The sequence below is a fragment of the Stylophora pistillata genome, chromosome 1, assembly GCF_964205215.1.
Source record: "Stylophora pistillata chromosome 1, jaStyPist1.2, whole genome shotgun sequence".
NCBI classification, from domain to species: domain Eukaryota; kingdom Metazoa; phylum Cnidaria; class Anthozoa; order Scleractinia; family Pocilloporidae; genus Stylophora; species Stylophora pistillata.
Genome location: NC_142519.1, coordinates 19,461,629 through 19,480,443, shown reverse-complemented (window position 1 = coordinate 19,480,443; position 18,815 = coordinate 19,461,629). Strand labels below are relative to the sequence as shown.

Sequence of the window (18,815 nt, the reverse complement as noted above, 5' to 3'; positions counted from 1 at the left end):
ATAATGAACATACAGTAAACAGTGTGTACAGTACTAAACAAAAGAACACTACCGTATACACCGAATGCAAGTATGGCGTCCAATTTGAATTGCCAGTGTTTTGGACTCACTAGCCTCGTCTTCACGGGGAAACACAAAAGGATTATTGCATGTGCGAGAGGCTAGTGAGTCCAGAACAATGGCTGTATCAGTACTGCACTGTTGATCTGTTTCGCATTTGTCTTTAGTGTTCTTCTGGATTGTGTTCGTTATAACGAGGATTTCGTTATATTGAGGCTCTGTGGCATACATTTTACTGTAACTTTAGCCAGGCTGAAAAGTATCGCTCGTTATACCAAGGACTTCGTCATACAGAGGTTCGTTAAATCGAGGTTCCACTGTAAAATGTTCTGCAGGGTTTGGATGCTTTTGAAAAGATTAACCATCATAGTAGAAAGTAATAAACAGTCCCAGTCTCAATTACTATAAAGGATATTTTAACAGTATATACTGTATTGTAAAACGCTTGAAGAGCGAAGGAAAAGAGTGAAATTTCAAATTTTCTAAAGTCCAATAATGCTAGCGAGCCTAAAAGAATTGATTTAATTTAAAATTGCCACGCATTGAATTGCTTAATATGCTGGTATTGATTCCTCCAAGTATACTCTATTTACTGTCTTTTATCATTACGTGTTCATGTCCATAGGAATCTGTATTGAGAATAAAATGGGTTTCGCCCTACTAAACCAATATAAGGGCTAACGCTCGAAACGTCAGCTCTTGTAATCGTTACGGTGGCCAATTTACCATTTCAACTTTGTTGATATATCCCAATATAAATCAAGATTGGGATGTGTTTGCACATCATCAAACTGTCCAGCACCCGTTTTTACTGAGCTCATGTTAATCATTTAACTTTTTATTAGCCCATGGACGGCTAGAATTAAGACTGTTTTGAGAGATTACACCTTTGCCCCAGTAACCTTTTAGGGTCACTCATAAAAGAATGAGAATTTATGTAATACGGTAACAATTTGAAGATTTAGGATGCCTTTTTCGTATAGTTGATCCTCGTTCAATGCCCGTCTGTCCACTCTTGTTTCTTTGCTGCGCCCGGTCCGTACAAAAACGCCCCCGGGCCAATATTACCAAGTTTAGCTCAGGCGAGGTTGATAATTGATTAATTATATGACAATTGTTTATTTTGAATTTGTCGACTTTCGCGAGCAGAAACACAGCTTATGACTATTTCCGTGGAAGCGGTCCGTACGGCAAAATACAGACCAAGTAAGAGCCAATCAGCATGCTCGTATTTACCTTGAGAATACCTTGCCATGTAACAAATACAGTTAATTTTCATCCTTTTTTTCTCACCCATAAAGATGATGAGCTGATCATTGCTTCGTTAGCCTTTATTGCAGAAGGATAAATTGCCTTTAAAGTTGCATTCTTATACGGGAAATTCTCATATAATACTTTTTATCGGACGTAAAAGATGCAGTCTTTAAAAAATGATTAAAAGTTGTTTATCATTAGTTTACAATAAAGGCCTAAAATTCGACAAGAGGTCTAACGAATGACTAAGAGCTTTCAAATGATCTGTTACTAACATGCATCGCAGTGATGGACGAAGACTTTCAGACGATGCACGAATTTTTTTAATGGGTTATTGAATGCTTTCTTAAAGCGCAGTTCTCGTGCACATGCACACGATTTTATATCGGATTTTGATTTTGCTAGTTAACGGTCTTCAAGGCAGATAATTGTATAAACAGACATTTGTCTCTGTTGGCACATCCCCAGTCGCCACAAACTTTCATTTTCTCTTTCTGTAATAATCGGTTGCCAGTGCTCTTACCCAATCCACAAAATTTACAGCGACACGGCCCAAATAAACAATTAAACGAAGAGTGATCCAATTGCCTAACTCCCCTACGAGTATTTTTAAATTCTTACACAAGTTACTTCGGTTTGTATTTACGCGTAAAGATAGGGAGAGAAGATAAAATTAATATCATGCGCAGCGATGAAATAACGTGTTGATTATTGTTGCTTTTTTAACAATAAAAGATGTCCTCAAACCAATCATTTTAACATTGTGTTCGTTAACTAACCACATGAAGACAAACACAAATTTGCAATGCACTTTGAATATCAAATTTTAATTTTCATACAGATACTAGAAAATATAATGAAGGAAATAACGATAATCAACGAAGATAAAGAGGTCGTTTAAAGGATCTTGAGGGTAAAACTACTTGAAATGGTGAGTGAGTACGTTTTAAATATAATTCAGGGAGATGTTTTTCGGTGGGAAAACGAAGCAATCTTTGGCAAAAACCAACTGCTTCTTTACAACCCAGTTTTGTTTATAATCGATGACTAGACGTGAAGAGAAAATCTCAAATTTTTTGGTGAGATGAAAAGTGTTTACGAAGGTTCTCTCACTGAATTGTACTCTTATGTTCAAAATCATTTTATTTTGTCTTTGGATCGATATTTTCCTTCTGGCGAAACTTGAGGTTAAAATAATTTGTGCTTCTCAATGAGTAAAATAAAACTTTTGAACAAAAACACAAAGTTTCTTTATCCGGAACAATAGAGTAGTACCTTCGTTGAGAATATGAATATTATATCGTGTTATCTGGTGAAAAAAATGTAGTCTTCAAAATGACGAAAGGATTGAAACAAGCCATTAAAACCTTTCTTTACATTCAAAGTGGCCAGTTAGTAAACTGTACGAAACAGCACATGTATATTTCAAAGAACTGAATCTACTCCTTTAAAATGAGATTCAGCTGGATTTAACATTCGTTATTTCTCAGATACGCGGGCTTTGATAATGAATTTTTCACGGTCGTACAAACTGGAGGCCGCCACAATCCCAACAATTTGCTTGTAGTAAACCCAGGACTGTAAAAACAAAATCATCGGCGTTACACTGTTGAGAACAAAAGCTTTCTATCGCTTTAACGCTATTGTTTCATCTGCCTATGGTAAACGTAGAAATTCAAATTAGTCAGTGTAACGGATTGACGGTCACGTCCTTTTCTGAGGACAGTCGGCCAAGACCATATGTTCATTTTTTGTTGCATGAGGTAAATTTATGGCTTTTCGCTAAGTTTTTAAGCCACTGGGCGAGCCAGCCTGAAATACAAACGCTGTTTGAGAGTAAGTTTTGTGGATATAGATAGAGCCATTTATCTGCGGTCACAGAGTTCATGGGGAAGTGTTCAGTAAAACTAACTTTGTGGGAGTCATTGATACATAAATGTGAACTGTGGGCATTCAACTTCCATTAACTGGTGTTAATCTGTGTGCTAACCTGCATTTCTGTTGGTATCATGCCTCAATCGAACAACTCTTTTTCCCCTAAGAAGCAAAGAAAACATCAAATTGTAGTGCGCAGAAGTCAACGCGAAAGCTGACAAATGTTTTCTCGCATTGAGCACTCGAATTCTCCTCCGTCTGTAGCATTAGATGGACATACCTTTCGGAGCAATAATTTAAAGTTTTGTTTTTGTCTACAGCTGACTGAGTGATGAGGAGGTTATCTGTTTTTATACTAGTTATCTTTTTCTTGTCGTCACAGGCAAGCACTGACTTAGGAAGGTAGGAAACACATGCTATGTTAAGACTTCTTCATATTTTATCTTAGTAGCTGCTTCACGATGTGTCCTTCCTAAAAATATTAAGGCTAAACTTTAATTTGTCAGCTAATTTTCTTGTCAGTTCTTTCCATCCTCAACTTTCCTCGTTCCTCTCTGGTTTATCCCGTTCGTTTAATTTTGGTCTTTTTCCATCTTACGAAACAATGCTTGAGACTTTTTCCGGTGTAAGGTAATTTGAATCGAAGTAATTAACTGCCTGAATTATCTTCATATGAACATTTTTAGAACTGAGAGAATTGTCGTTCTGAGGCCCTCTTCTTTTCCCGTACCGTTGTGGGTGACTCTCTCGATCTCCAAGGGTTGCCGACCTCGGGAGCAAACAAGATGAGAACCGGGGAAGAAAATAACCCTGGAGATTGACTTGAGCTAATTAATAGCGGGATTTCCACACAAAAACGTAAAAAGATCTTATAGGTATTTTGCAGTGACTCTACTGTAAAAATGACAACTGGATACGAATGAAGAATTTCTACCACTGCACTTTAAGTCACATAACTCAGCTAAGACAATCGATTGCACAAAAAAATATATATGACCATTGCATGACGTTAAGTGATCACTGAATATGTATTTGTCTCTTTAGAAGAAGTTATGAGAACACAACTAAAGTTCTCGACTCACTTACGGAAACTCCCAAATATGACAAGCGGATAAGGCCCTATCATGAAGGTAGGGTGTCAGTTTTGTCTCACAGACTTTCAGTCAGTGACTAAGTAAGTCAGTCGGTTTATATGTCAGCCTGTCAATTACTCAGATTTTCAGTTGGTCTTTAGGTCAGTCATTTAGTCCGTCCACCAGTTATCCAGTTTGCCACTCAGTTACCAAGGTAGCACGGGTTAGTTAGCCAATTTGTAATATAAGCAAATATAAGCAGTCCTTCAGACAGTAAGACAATTAGCTACTAAATCAATCTGTCAGTCATTAGAGTATCAGTCTTTCAGTAAGTCAGCCGGTCAGTCCCTCAATAACTTTTTCAACTCATAGTCAGCCAAACATTCAGTCACTCAATAGGGTAGATTATCGGTCTGTTAGTCTTCGTTCAGTCAGTCAATTAGTCAGAGATCATTCGGTCTTTTACTCAGCGAGTTGTCCAGCCAATCAGTCAATCAGACCCGCCATTACTCCATCAAGTATGAAGGTAGGAGCATCGTTATTGAATTCATCTAATGAGATCATTGCCCCACAGGTCCACCTTTGAACATTTCCGTGTACATGACAGTCGTTTCGTTTGGTGCAATAAAGGAAATAAACATGGTATGTAACAATTCTGCAAATTTGTTTGCAAACTGACAGTTAAACTGTGGAAATGGTGGAGAAAACAGCTATAGGAGTGTTCATCGCGCAGGATGCTTATGTGTGATAGACAAGCAGCTTTTAAAACCAGATGATATATATTTTCCATCATTTCTACGAGTTATTTAACCGATTGACCTGGGCAATTCTTAGTGAATCTTCTATTTACTGTATGTTTCTTCGAAAGGAATTTACGTTAGATATATTTTTCAAGCAAGCTTGGAACGATCCAAGATTGAGGCATGATCTTAAGAAACCAATTCTTCTTTCTGGAAGTGAAAAGGTCAAGTTCTGGCTTCCGGACACGTTCTTTTTGAATGTAAAGACAGCCAAGTTTCACCACGTTCCTGCTGCTAATAGCAGAGTTGTGATTAAATCGAACGGGGATATTGAACTCAGTGAAAGGTGAGTAGCTTTTACTCGAAATGTTACCCCGGCCTTTGAAATGGGAACAGAGAGCGGGGGATATTCGCCGAAGCGCAAAGTGTAATATTTTTATCTCTCTCCATAAAATTTAAGCCTCTATATAGCTAGAAACTTATCATTCACATAAAGTCAATCAAGCTTCGTTGCCATTGCTGTGCATTTCGAGATTGTCACCTCATTGACAAAAACGATTGGCATTTTCGTTTCGTTTTCTTTCTTTCTTCTCTTTAAGGCTAACAGTCTCTGCGTCATGTAGGATGAATTTAAGAGAATATCCACTAGACACTCAGACGTGTGTTCTTGAAATTTTAAGCTGTGAGTATAATTCTCCTTTTTAGCTGCGACATATTTCTTTTTAAATTGAATTGAGATAACTTGGATGACTCTCATCACTTGTTTGGTAGATAATACGATGACAATTTACTGAAATGTAAGATGTCGATCAGCTCTAACATTTAAAAAGTTTAAATGGCTCAGTGAATTTGCCTGAATGATCTTTTCTCCAAGTTGTTAAGTTCATATCAAGCCATGTTTTTTATTAAATACCGATTGCTCACAACTTTGCCACAAAACGCATTTGGCATTTTGCTGTTTTCGTTGTTTTTCTAGACTCATATGACATTAATGACATGGATTACCATTGGGATGACGAGAACGCAGTAATAATTTTAGACGATGAAATGTCAGAGTTCGAACTTGCTGATGCGCAAAGTGAGCGAAAGCTTGTGAAATACGTCATAGGTATGCCTTGCAAGAAACTTTTACTCATTTAAATTTTCCCTTGGATACACATTGATTAAACTACACTAGTGAATCGAAGACAATAATTGTAGATTTATAAATCGAAGGATGTTCAGTTTTCATAATCAAACTTCAAAGTGAGAGTAGTTTCTGCTGTGGCAAGGTAAGTACAAATTAAACGCTTTTTTAGTTAGTTTGTGAGAGTTAGCTTATAAGAGTCTATATCACAATGGTCCTGAGTATAAAACTCTTTTTAGTTTAGGAAACGAATTATAATCCTAGGGAAATTGTTGCATTTCATTTTCCATTATCATTAATAATTTCTAAATATCTTATTATGTTATTAATATCTTATTATGTTATTAATATCTTATTATGTTACGTTTATAATGAGTTTAATTACTCTCTGTTGTATACAACACAGCGGTCAAACAATGTGCATGCATGATAGTTTAAAGAAAATGAGAGAGATTTCCGAACGCGTGTCTGGCGTAGAGCGAAGAAGAAAAGGTAAATTTCTAACTATTCCAAGGCGTAGGACAAATGAAAGAAGAATTTTGGAGAAAGATTAAATCTTGGTCTTATTTCATTGTGAGATCTAAACAGCTTTTAACGCTGACGCTTCGTTTCGGTAATAAACGCAAATATCAGAACCTTTCTTCTATCCTTGCTGTACACAGTGTCCTCTATAAACATAGACCTGCTATCGTCACAAATATCTTTTGTGGCTCTGGTTCTTCCTTTTTTTCACACATTTCCTTCGGTGTTTACCGGAAACACCACTGTGAACACAAAGAAAACTACAGCCTGCACGGCCAACTTTACAGACAACCTCATTGCGCCGCTGTGCAAAGTGTAAAAAAAAAAAAAAAGCACGCGAGTGTAAACTATCACAAAGTGGGTAAAGTCTAGAACAACAATTTGTATAAGTCTCGGCCTTAGAAACTTCGACCTTTCCCTAGAAACTGCGAAAAACTACGTCTCGCTTAGATTCTCCATGTTTACAACTGCAAATTATCATCAAGTGCGCATGTGCAAGCATTTGACCGCTATGTTGTTGTATGCACAAGTTCGTCTTTTGAAAGATTCATATCTCCTGGACGATACGTGTTTGAATAAACAACTTCATTGTATTGCATCCGGTGACTGTGGCAATCTGTAGATTTTTTATTTTTACAGGAACATACACCCATTTGGTCGCAAAGTTTGTTTTCAAAAGAAGACTGGCGTATTCCTTTATTCAAATCTATTCTCCAACGTTCCTCATCGTCGTTCTTTCTTGGTTGTCATTCTGGATTTCTAAAGACGCAGTTCCCGCTAGGATTGCTCTTGGAATTACCACAGTGTTGACCATTGTTACACTCATGGGTTCACTCAGAAATTCTGTCCCTAAGGTAACGTAACGATTTTCACGCATTAATCTAACTTTTACCCCCACTTTTCTCTCTGTGATTGAATAGTCCTGATCATGACGAAGCTAAGATGCACGACTTAGAGGCACGAGGCAGTCACCTTCCCAGATTTGGTCATTGTTTTCCTGTTATAATATAGAGGAATACTTTTATCCAATCATATCGGCATTGTTAAAAACGCTTCCCATATTAGATTATTGGTCAATGCCTAGAAAAAAAATCTATATGCGCTCTGGCTAAGAGGGCATGGCCACTTTTCTACAAATAAATGATGCACGTAGGCTTCTCCTGTCTTAGACAATCCAAACTAATAAAGCTGTTATTTACATATATGAGAACGATCCTTCGCAGTAAAGCACTATTTGAGCAATAGTGAAAATCAGACCTGAAAAAAATTTCAGGCCTGTACGGGACTCGAACCACTGACCTCTGCGATACTAGTGCAGCGCTCTACCAATTGAGCTAACAAGCCAACTGGGAGCAGGCCATCAAATTAATTCGATATAAACCCGTAGATGATAAATCAAAAGCTGTTATTATCTCTCCTCTGAAAGGTGTCGTACATCAAAGCAGTCGACTCATATCTCATTGTCTCCTTCATCTTCGTCTTTGGTGTCCTACTAGAATACGTTGCAGTTCTAATGCATAGCGAAAGAAAACGAATGAAGGCAAAGAAGAAACAGAATTTACCATCAAAAGATTACGCGTTAGCGGAAATGGAGATAGAAAATTTCAATGCTAATGCAGCTCCAAATCATACAAATACCCCCATTATATCTCGATCGAGATCAGCACACAGCCTACCACCCCGGAGGTCACCATCATCGTATAGTTTACCGGTGCGCCCAGTATCGTCATACAGTTTACCACCAAAATCTGTCCTTCGAAGTTCGTACCCACGTCAGGTCAGTACTGAGTAGTGCAGAAAGAACAGGATGATCATTGGGAACAGTTGTAAGTTTTCGTTGTAAATCCTGAAAACGAGAAGCCTTTAACGACGACGGAAGAAGTTGGATGGAGAGCGAGAGGAATTTTTAAACTATAAATTTGTAAACCTTTTCACCTTGATCGTGTTATTGAAAGAAAGGCATCTTTCCGTAATCATGTTTAGCTAATGGTCTCGCCGGATGATAACAACGACAGTGGCGGATCCAGGGGGAGGGTCCAGGGGGTCCGGACCCCCCCTATCAGACCTGACGCTAAAAACTTTGAGACTGAAATTCTTACAACCGCAGGATCGTATATCACTTTTTAACTGGCTGACTTTTTAAATTAATGAATCCAAGTAAAAGGTAAGCGGCCAACGAATTATAACGTGCAACCGCTACTGGTGGGAGGGGGTGTGGGGGGTGTGGGGGAGAAGTAATTTGCCTCAAAAGAGTCCAACAGTCCTTTCTGAACCAAAGTTTGGACCCCCTATCAAAAATTCCTGGATCCGCCACTGGTAACGAGTAACGATAACAACAATGAATATTACTCATGTGAAAATTTTGCCGGACATATGAAAAAAACTTATACATCTATACTTCTGTGGCTCACCAAGTTTCTATACTCTCTTGAAATAAGGTCTAACAGATTCTCTTCTGACATCATTCACTGTTTCGTTTGATTTTTTTTGCAGAACGTTCCTGGACCAGCTATCCAACATAGTCCTTACACGACTAACCCACCCAGAACAACTATCATTCAATGCATCCCGAGCTTCTGTTTGGCTCTTGGGTCAGATAATGAAGTGGATATCTTCGACAGAATTGCCCGAATCATTTTCCCTTTGACTTTCTTTATGTTCAACATTGGCTATTACTTCCGATATTCAAACTGAAAGAACTAGGGCGAATTTACGTAACACCTGTTAGAATATAGAAGAGTCCGTGTCGTTAAAATCGCTGTTTACATCATTTGATTGTAAGTTTAGCAGATATATAAATTTTAAAAAAGAAAGTAGTGAAACATGAGAAAAGGAAAGGTTATCCATAAAGTGCAATTAAAGTTCAACTTCCTTTACTGGGCTTATAGGCTTACACAAAACTGACCAATCTGATTACAGGAAACGGACATTGAATTTAACCAAAAATTCGTTATCACCGTTTCTTATTAGTCCTAAGTAATGAAAGGATGACAGGTTCAGTGCAATTTAGTTGGAATTACTGTTCGTCTCCTATATTGTGATTTCGTTGAGTTTGTTTGAGCGATCCGAGGTGAAAGTGATGTTCCGTAAAAAGAAAGTTTTAACAGAGTTAATTTGCGTTTTTGTTTTAGCTATTTTCAAACATATGGCAGTTAAAAAGAGAAAATATGACAAAGTCCAATAAGAGCGGTATCAGTTAATTTCATTTCGATTTCGTCTCAAGTTCATACCTATGGAGATGCTATAAACGCCCCTTTGCAGCATGTTTCAGAAGTTCAAAAGGATGGGTACAGTCATGATCAATCGCACAGCCCCTTCCTTAACGGAATCCGAAGGCTGACATTGAGCACTTATCTTTTGCTAGTCAGTTGTACCTTATAATAAAGACTTGTTTTAAATACGTTTGGTAATTGCGCAAAGAAAAAATCAACTTGCTTAATTACCGTGTGAGGAAAGTAAAGCGCAACACTTTTACAGACGCCTAGTGGCTCTTCCCAAACTTAATCGCAAATCAAACGAAAGTATTTATGTCAAAAATGGGTCATATTGTAATTTTTATTACTATTACTACTAATTTATTTACAATTATTTTGTATTTTGTTACTGTTTAGAATTTATCTAGAGTCAAGCATCTACCCTCTTCAGAACACTCATATTCTTTCTGATCTCTAAGCTCTGAAATTTAATAGATATTATCATAATAAACGAAATGGCTAGTAGATTCTATCGAGATCTTTGATTGCATAGTGGTGCCGCCCCGAGAGGTGGTGTAGGGGATATTTTGCTATGGAACTCGATGAAATTGATCGATCTCTACGCATATGAACGGTAACCACCGTCTCATATGCGATGTAAAATTTATCAAACCGGATTTTAGCCTCACTGAAAATTATCCTGGTCAATAAGATGATCAAACAAAGCAAACAGCGAGTGAAGCAGGTTAATCCGTCTGATCTGTCTTCAATGTTGACCTTTCCTGATTGTTATTTGAAGTCACATGCTTGTTACATTTCGGAAGGTGGATGATTTCCAAATGACGACAACTCATAAAAAGCAAAGTAAAACGAATTAAACAGGGCGTAACAACAAGGAAAAAGATAACGACATGCTCGATCAATTGAGCTGGCTTCATTCCTTACAAAAGCATAACGCACGTACTCTTTGGCCTTCTTTACTGAGATATATTTCCCTTCCTTTAGCTTTTCTTTCGAAGATTCCGGACTCTCTACTTTGATATCTTGCAATTCTTTTATTCCATTAAATACGTCTATCTGTCATTTAAAAAGGACGTCGCAGGTTAAAAAATATATTTGACGACTCATGCTCAATAAGGTAGAGTCGCTCTCGGCTATCGCTTCGAGCGACTATTACCGTCTTTCGTGCTTAGCAACGTTGCACGTGTATTCCATAACTCAATATTGTACGCTGTGGTGCTTACCATTTGTTCGGGAAATTGACGCCTAGCCCTGAAAGTGACTCAGGATTACAAATTTCCCAAATAATATAAAGTACCGGCTGAAATAAGTTAACGAAGTTGGTTACGTTTTTCTTCTTTACAAGAGGCAACACAAAAGCAGTCTGATTAAGTTCCTGTGTTTAGTTTAAGGTAATAGTTTTCGATTTATCCCAAGAAAAAATCCGCATGGTGAGGCCCTATCTTTTATAAACCGCCCATGAATAAGTTCATGAGAAAAGCTGTGATGAAATTTCATATGATATAGGGAAATATTACCTTTGAGCCGTTTGCCTCCTCGTTGTTCTCCTCTGAGAGAGGTGCACTACTGGCACGTCTTTGGCGCTTTATTCCAGTGTTAAGCAAAACTAAAACGTACTCAAAGACTACCGCAAAAAGAAATGCAAACGAAACAATAAAGTAGATATCCACCGCCTTTATATAAGATACCTGAAATGTAAAAACACGGCACGAGCAATTTCAATTTGGGAAAAGACCTTTTATCAGAGGTATAACCTTAGCCATAGGCTGGACTGATACATATTTCATCACGGAAGGCTGATTTTCTTGCTTAATGTTGAATAACCGCCATCAGCAATTAAAAGTGCACTTTACTACAAAGAAACTCGGCTATAATCAATAAACTGAAAGTACTATTACGAGATTTGCTAAAAATTTTGAGTGATGCCTGACTAACGATGACATAACAATATTCGATGCGCATAGTCAGTTTGCAAAAAGAAAGGAAAAACACGCAGTTTGCCACACCAGGATTCCTCTTCGATTTGTATTAATGGAGAGAAAGGGTTGCAGAGAGAGGGGAATATTACGCTACATTTTTTGGCTCATTTTGTCATGGTATGGATTTATGCACGCCAAAATTTCAAAATTACATGCTTTAATCGTTGCTTAACCAATATTTCACCAAGATCTTTGCTGTGGATATGAGGGGGGAGATTACTCGTTATGGTATCGCTTATAACAGACCTTTGGGAGAGAGCTTCTGAAGGAGCCGGTGAATGTCACAATGGAAAGCACAGTTGTACTTCCAAGCGCCACACGGGCTGGAACAGATTCTTGAGGAATCCAGAAGGAAAACCAAGACAAGACCACAAGCATGAAAGTAGGGACGTAGATTTGAAGAAGTGCATATCCCAGACGTCGTTTGAACCAAAAACGAGCTACGAGTTTCTTGTGTGACCCTAGGACAGGACGAACAAATTTTCTCAAAATTTACGTAATTGGATGCTTTAATTAGTGATGCTAATTCCTTTGAAGAAAACGCGGGGCCTTGGATTATGGATCCAATAAGAACTGGAGTTTTTGGAGAGGACAGTGCCTAGAACTGCCAAATGGACAAAGAGGGAAAACGATCACGAGGAAAAACGTTGCACAACTATGAAATCAACCAGAGTTAATTCAGAAGTTGTTCGAAAACGTCTTTAGGTAATCCGATTGTTTTCCGCAGAATCTGGCAAATATGAATTTTGAAATGGAAGTGGCTTTAGAGATTAGTGTTAAGTTAAGATATATGCATAATCTCCTTCGAACTGATGGTTAAAAGAGCAAGGTTGGCTACGTTAATACCCACCCTCTGCATACTCCTCACGACTAGTGAGGGTTTCAGTGTCGATAAGCGCCATTTCGGCTAAATGTTTGTCCTTGACAGTTATCGGAGTAGCTCGACTTTTATTCAACCACCTGTACTCGAGATGTTCTTCCGTATATGCATCTAAGAAAAAAACTGTTACTAGTAAGTAAAGAAAATGGTAAAAATAGTGACCATTAAAACGAAACCAACATAATATCGCCAGCATTTATCCTAAAAGTAATAATAATAATAATAATAATAATAATAATAATAATAATGGTTAGCTGTTGGAAGGCGGCACCCACACACATAGTTGCTGGGGTACAAGAACTTTACCAACAACTTCTTCCAACAAAGGTTTTCTATCATAGGAAGACTGGGACGAGTGTTAGCGGAGATGAAAGGTGTCGAATGTGTGGTAAGGCTAAAGAGAGTGTCTCACATATCTTAGCTGGTTGCGGGGCTTTAGCCCAGACGTTGTATTTGGCAAGGCATAAAAACGCTCTTAAGATTTTATTTTTTCGAGTGATCAAGGCGTTGGACCTGGTTACACCAGAGGTTCCATGGTTTTCACAGACCCAGCCAAAGCCGGCTATGTATGAGAACGAGAGGGCAATAGCATATTGGGACATTACCATTTACGTAGATGGCACGCATGTAAAGGCGAATAGGATCGACGCTACCATCGTGGACAAGGAGAACAAGAAAGTATCGGTGATCGAGATGCGCTGTCTGTGGGTAGAAAACAGGGGGGAGAAAGCTACCGAAAAAAACAGTAAAGTATGGGCCACTGCGCTGGGAGCTTGAACAGAGATACCCTGATTATCGGGTGACACAATACAACATTGTTGTGGATGTACTCGTTATTCAAGAAATGTTAGAAAGGCACTTAAAGAGCTAGTGGGAGATGAGAGCGACACAACAGCTCTGCAAATACAGAAATCAGTCATCACAAGTTCACTCAATATTGTGAAGCGCTTTAAGATTTTGAGATAAGGGATATTAGATGTTTTATCACATTAAAGCGTTACCATAGTGATATTATAGAACTTTTAGTATTTAGATTGAGGATTTTACTAAATAGTAATTACGTTTAGGACTAAGGCTTTTATGATTAGGAATTGCCATAGTTCACTCAATATGGCGAGACGCTTTAAGATTGAAATAAGAGATATTAGATGTTTTATTACATTTAAGCGTTTCGATAGTGACGTATGGAACCTTTAGTATTTTGACTGAGGTTTTTATTAAATAGCAATTACGTTTAGGACTTTCATTACTAGGGTTCCATAATTAGGAATTGCGATAGGAATTTTAATTGTAAGGACTTTGGTCGTTGCATTGATTGGCCACGGCTTGCCGCCCAATCATTGTTTAGGATATCTAGGCATCCAGAAGTTTTTACTGCCATAATAATAAATCAAATTTTATTAACATTTTCTCAGTCGATTTTCGCATGCAACTGTAAATCGTTTTCTTAAACCACCGACGCACTGTACGGAAATCAAATGGGGCTTAAGAAGCGGTTCTGTCGTTCTTGGAAATATGTGATACTTAATAAATTGGATATAACCATTCATTTAAATACTCAACAGGTTGAAAACTGTAAGTCACACATCTGTTCATCCATTGGATAGTCCCTCAAATCCATAGCGCATCCCGCAGTAATTGTTATTCTGAAAAAGAAAATGGCTCTTTCTAGATTTATGTGCATGTTCTACGCGTGAATATGAAGAAAAGGCTTTAAAACACGAGGTAGAGTTTATCTTTTCATCTTCAATTCCCATTTTTGTGACGAAAAGTAAAGTTCAAGCTCTTATCATCCGTCTAACAGACAAGTGAACCTTGAAGAACACTAACACTGACATTATTTAATTTTTGTTTTAGTGTCCTTTTTTTTTTTTTTTTTTTTTTTTCAAAAAAACTACCAAGTTTCACGTAGCCCATCTTCATTTTCATTATGACTTAAAGGAGTTACAATTTTATTAGTAAGGCTCTACCATTATGAAAGTGTGAACAGATGAGCCAGCTGATTTAGGAGTCTCACTAAGCGTATACTGGTTACGAAATCGGAACGACTAGTCACGAGGTCATAGGTCGATTGGATTTGTGAACACGTGGATAGTAATTATCTGAGTATCTCCTTCAAAGGATTTTCCTTCAGAAACAGTGAAACTTTCCCAGAAGGGAGAAATTAAGTTAAGCCTCTGTTCCCTCTTGTAATCTTTATGGATTCCACCTTAAAGCTGATGTGATATCTTCTCCGCCAAAGGTATTCACTTTATCTTGACATCCACAGCTGAAGTGTGTACGTACCTTGAACTGTAAGTTATGTGACCTGCAGGGCTTATCGAGACTTTACTGTTTTCCGAAATGACGTCATGCACAGTAGCACTTCTCACGTTTAAGAAAAAAGTGTCAGGGAGCCATATCAGGTGTTTGACGTTGGCAGGCAAAGTAATGGAGTGATTCAGGGAATGTTTCAAACGAGCATCCATCCACTCTTGTCAGATTACAAGGTCTAGGGAAAAGTCCTGTTTGTGAAACAGCAGCAAACGATCTTTTCTCACTGTTACATGACTTGTATCGCTGGCCCATACTAAGTAGACCCACGTATATAGTATTACCAGTGTTGTTTTACTTAGAGACGTCTCTTTGATGTTCCCATCGCATATATTTACCAGGGTGAGCATTAATTTAATTCATAATGATAATCAATTATTATTCCTGGATGGTGTGTCGACTGCATTTATGCAAAGTTCATTCAACTCGAACACAAATCTTCTATAAAAGTAGAAGAGAATGAGGCTGCTTAGGTAACTTAAAAGGAGTTAAGCATGGTTCAGTTTCAACCGTTCTTATTAAAATTAAAGCGGACCATGATATATCAAATTTCCTGATCAATCATTGACCAATTTACAAGCCATTGTATCTGAGCCCATATACCATGGAAGTTTTGGCAGAATAAAACAAATAAATATTTTTCTCGCGCTTGATGGTCATGAGATAATTTTATCCAAACAATATGCACGCATGGGATAAATGTTAGATATAACATGGTGGCTGGACTAATCATAACTCCGAAATTGCAGTACACAAGGAACCACTTCTTTTAATAAAAAATAAAAATTGGCCACTGAATTTGTCATCAATCTTCTCAACTGAATTACACCGCACCTAGTTTCTCATACCTCGCTCATCTCCCTCACAGCCACAAAATGTACCACAGTTAGTCTGACAGTAACATTAACTGCGTAACCTGTTGATTACAACAAAAATATTTCATGTTTGCTTATCACGCGGGTGTTATAATAATAATAATGGAAACTTTATTTGTGTTTTTAAATGTACAATGGTAAATCTCACTACGTATAGGCAATTTACAAATGCTGCTTGAGATTAGCTTATTCAAGGCACACACAAAAATCAAAATTGCATCAAATCTGGGTTGTCCCAATTCCTATTTCTACAACAAAATACGTAATATGTTGCTCTAATAGCTAAATTTATCATTTTCTTGTAATAATAATAATAATAATAATAATAATAATAATAATAATAATAATAACAATAATAATACACTGAAGTACGGACCCCTTCGCTAGGAACTAAGGCAGCAGTTCCCAGGCTACGAGGTGAAGCAATATAACATCATTATGGATGCCCTCGGGGGGGTGGTCACGGGAGCTGGATATCCTGATGCGCGAGCTGGTGGGAGGCAGAAGCACAGACCTACTGCGAAAGATGCAGAGGGCAGTGCTCTCGGGCACGCTGAATATTGCCGGACTTTCAAGGTGGCAGTTTGAATTCCTGTTAGAAGGAGGACCGTAGACACAACGGAAAAGCTTTTTAGGATTAGTTAATGTACATTTATTTTTTACTCCATGGCTCACAGGTTACAGTTTTCGCCTTGTGCTGCCTGATTAGAATGTAGCATTCAGTTGATTTCTCTGCGATAATAATAATTTACCAATTTATATAGCGCTTATTTACATATGCTGATCAATAGCGCCGCGAACCTTAAAAATGAGTTTATTTAGTATTTCACCTTTGTAATACGGCCGCAGATATTTGTGGTAAATATCAGGATCGGTTATTTCATGGAGCTTGTCTGCGGTTTCTTGATAACTGTAAATGTGAAAAACAGAAGATGGTTCCTTTCTTTCAGCTGCACTTAAGCAAAAGGTAGTAAAGAATATCTTAAACTTCTTACTCTAAATATTGATTCTCACCACGGTGCGCCATAAATTTCTGATAATGTTAGCTTCAGAACTTTTGTGTCTTATCGAGCGATATTCTGTAATTGATACATTTTTTCTTCTTAACACCTGAATGCTTAAAATTGCATTGATAATGCGTGGATAAATTCGTTTTTGGTTTCTCCTAGGAGCGAAGTTGTTTTGCCAATACAAGAGATAAAGTAATGATTCATTATTGATTCGCTTCCCTCCTCATTTCTTGCCAAAAAAATGACGTTTGCATCAGCTGTTACCAGGCGTTTCATATGATTATTAACAAAGTCGCAAATGATTTGCTCGGGCTTGGACCAGCTGGAAAATTGTTTTGACTTACCTGACGATAAAAAGTTTTCATGTTTAAAACTGGTGATCAATGAGTGCGAATGAATAGCGTTTTGAATGAGTCTGGTCTCGTCAACAATAAAATCCGATTCGGCTTCTACACATTCAGGAAAACAAAGTAGTAATGTATTGGACGCTTTTAATAGGTTAACAAAAATCACTCAGTTTTCAATGGATGTCATTACCATAAAGCTGCCTGTCGTAGAAAACTACATGCTTTTCCCACACTTATTTTCTATGCTACTAAATACCGCTAAACATGAATTAAGCTTGAATTAATGGAAGAAAGTAGAGAGTATGCTTTGTGTTAAAGACAAATGGAACTAACGTAATAATATGTGTACATAAAATTGGGTAAACAGGTCTTTTCTCGGATGAATACGGTACAACATCAAAAGTATACAAAGAGCAGCGAAATATTTTACTGAACACGGACTTTGGTAGAGCGAAGATAAATTTTCTTTCCTAAAAAATGAGGATTTACGTAATATCTGTTTACAACAAATGAAGGGAGAAGTTTTAAAATTATCCTGTATTCGGGATAAAGTACAATTAATGCTGAAATGCAACTGAGAGCTCATCACTCTACATATTTTACCGAGTTTCGATCGTGCCAACAGCATATTAATTTTTCTCCCTATGCATTTGTCATAAGAAAGAGTCGTCCGTAAAGCCATTCATCATTATTTAATGAAGTCATACCATCCATAGGAAACCGTATGCTTTGCCAATAAAACTACAGCGCTCGAGTGCTGTTGATGAAAACTCAAAATAATATATAATTAACTTTTACTTACTCCGCTTTGGGTGTCGTAAGTGTCGACAGAAGAGCCATCAATATCCAAACGAAAGGCGCCGGTAATCTGAATCTTAGAGACATCTCGAAGGTCTTCGTAAGATCTGTGGGAACAGCACCCGTTCAATATGTACATTGTCAAACAAATATCTTACCGTGTAGTATCATAATTGAACGTTTCCCATTGGCTTATTTTCCATGGTTGCTTTGACAAAACATATCGGCAACTTAATTTACGAAACCACACGACGAGTAAATAAATAGTTGTTTTACATAAACGATATCGCACACTTTTTATATTTCCATAGAGTAAATTAACGGTCTACGTAGTTGGTACAATATTGGCGTGTTAGAGGTTGATAAGAATCTCAATCCTAGACCTTTTTTCTGTTTCAACGGTAGACAATTTATCGCAATCATGAAACTCTTAAATGCTGTATCAAGACACAAAAACACCAGCCTAATAGGCAGACATGTTTATTTCATATGATTCATCCTCTTCCGAACAGAATGCATATATCTCATTAAGGAATCTTGGTCCATAAGAAATTTAGTTGGCCTCCAAGATGTATGAGAGACAGTGAAGAACTACGCTGGAGTATGGTAGAGTAAGAATGCAAGTTTTGTTTCAAGCTAGCATTTCGTGCGAATGCCGAATTACGTAAAGTCAGTTAACATATACTGCGAATTGTAATAACATGAACTGTGATAAAAGATATATTCATGATAAATTCGGGGTGTTTAG

The 18,815-nt window shown here is 37.6% G+C and overlaps 2 protein-coding genes across 2 annotated transcripts; one reads left to right on the top strand and one right to left on the bottom strand.

The window, feature by feature from the left end:
* The first annotated feature begins 2,102 nt into the window (after positions 1-2,102).
* LOC111345611 (glycine receptor subunit alphaZ1) lies at positions 2,103-10,369 on the top strand. The gene is made up of 10 exons (XM_022952894.2): positions 2,103-2,245; positions 3,510-3,591; positions 4,234-4,319; positions 4,837-4,904; positions 5,131-5,348; positions 5,602-5,684; positions 5,979-6,110; positions 7,290-7,504; positions 8,077-8,427; positions 9,144-10,369. Exons 2-10 carry the CDS (start codon positions 3,521-3,523, stop codon positions 9,342-9,344), a joined length of 1,425 nt encoding a protein of 474 aa, XP_022808629.2. The 5' UTR covers positions 2,103-2,245; positions 3,510-3,520; the 3' UTR covers positions 9,345-10,369.
* On the bottom strand, positions 10,175-18,308 carry LOC111345612 (glycine receptor subunit alpha-2). Its single transcript, XM_088742404.1, is given in 9 exon segments — positions 10,175-10,921; positions 11,383-11,553; positions 12,091-12,305; positions 12,695-12,835; positions 14,288-14,370; positions 15,011-15,228; positions 15,886-15,953; positions 16,743-16,822; positions 18,072-18,308. Coding segments are annotated over 9 exon segments (1,326 nt in total). The 5' UTR covers positions 18,155-18,308; the 3' UTR covers positions 10,175-10,654.
* Positions 18,309-18,815: the final 507 nt, after the last annotated feature.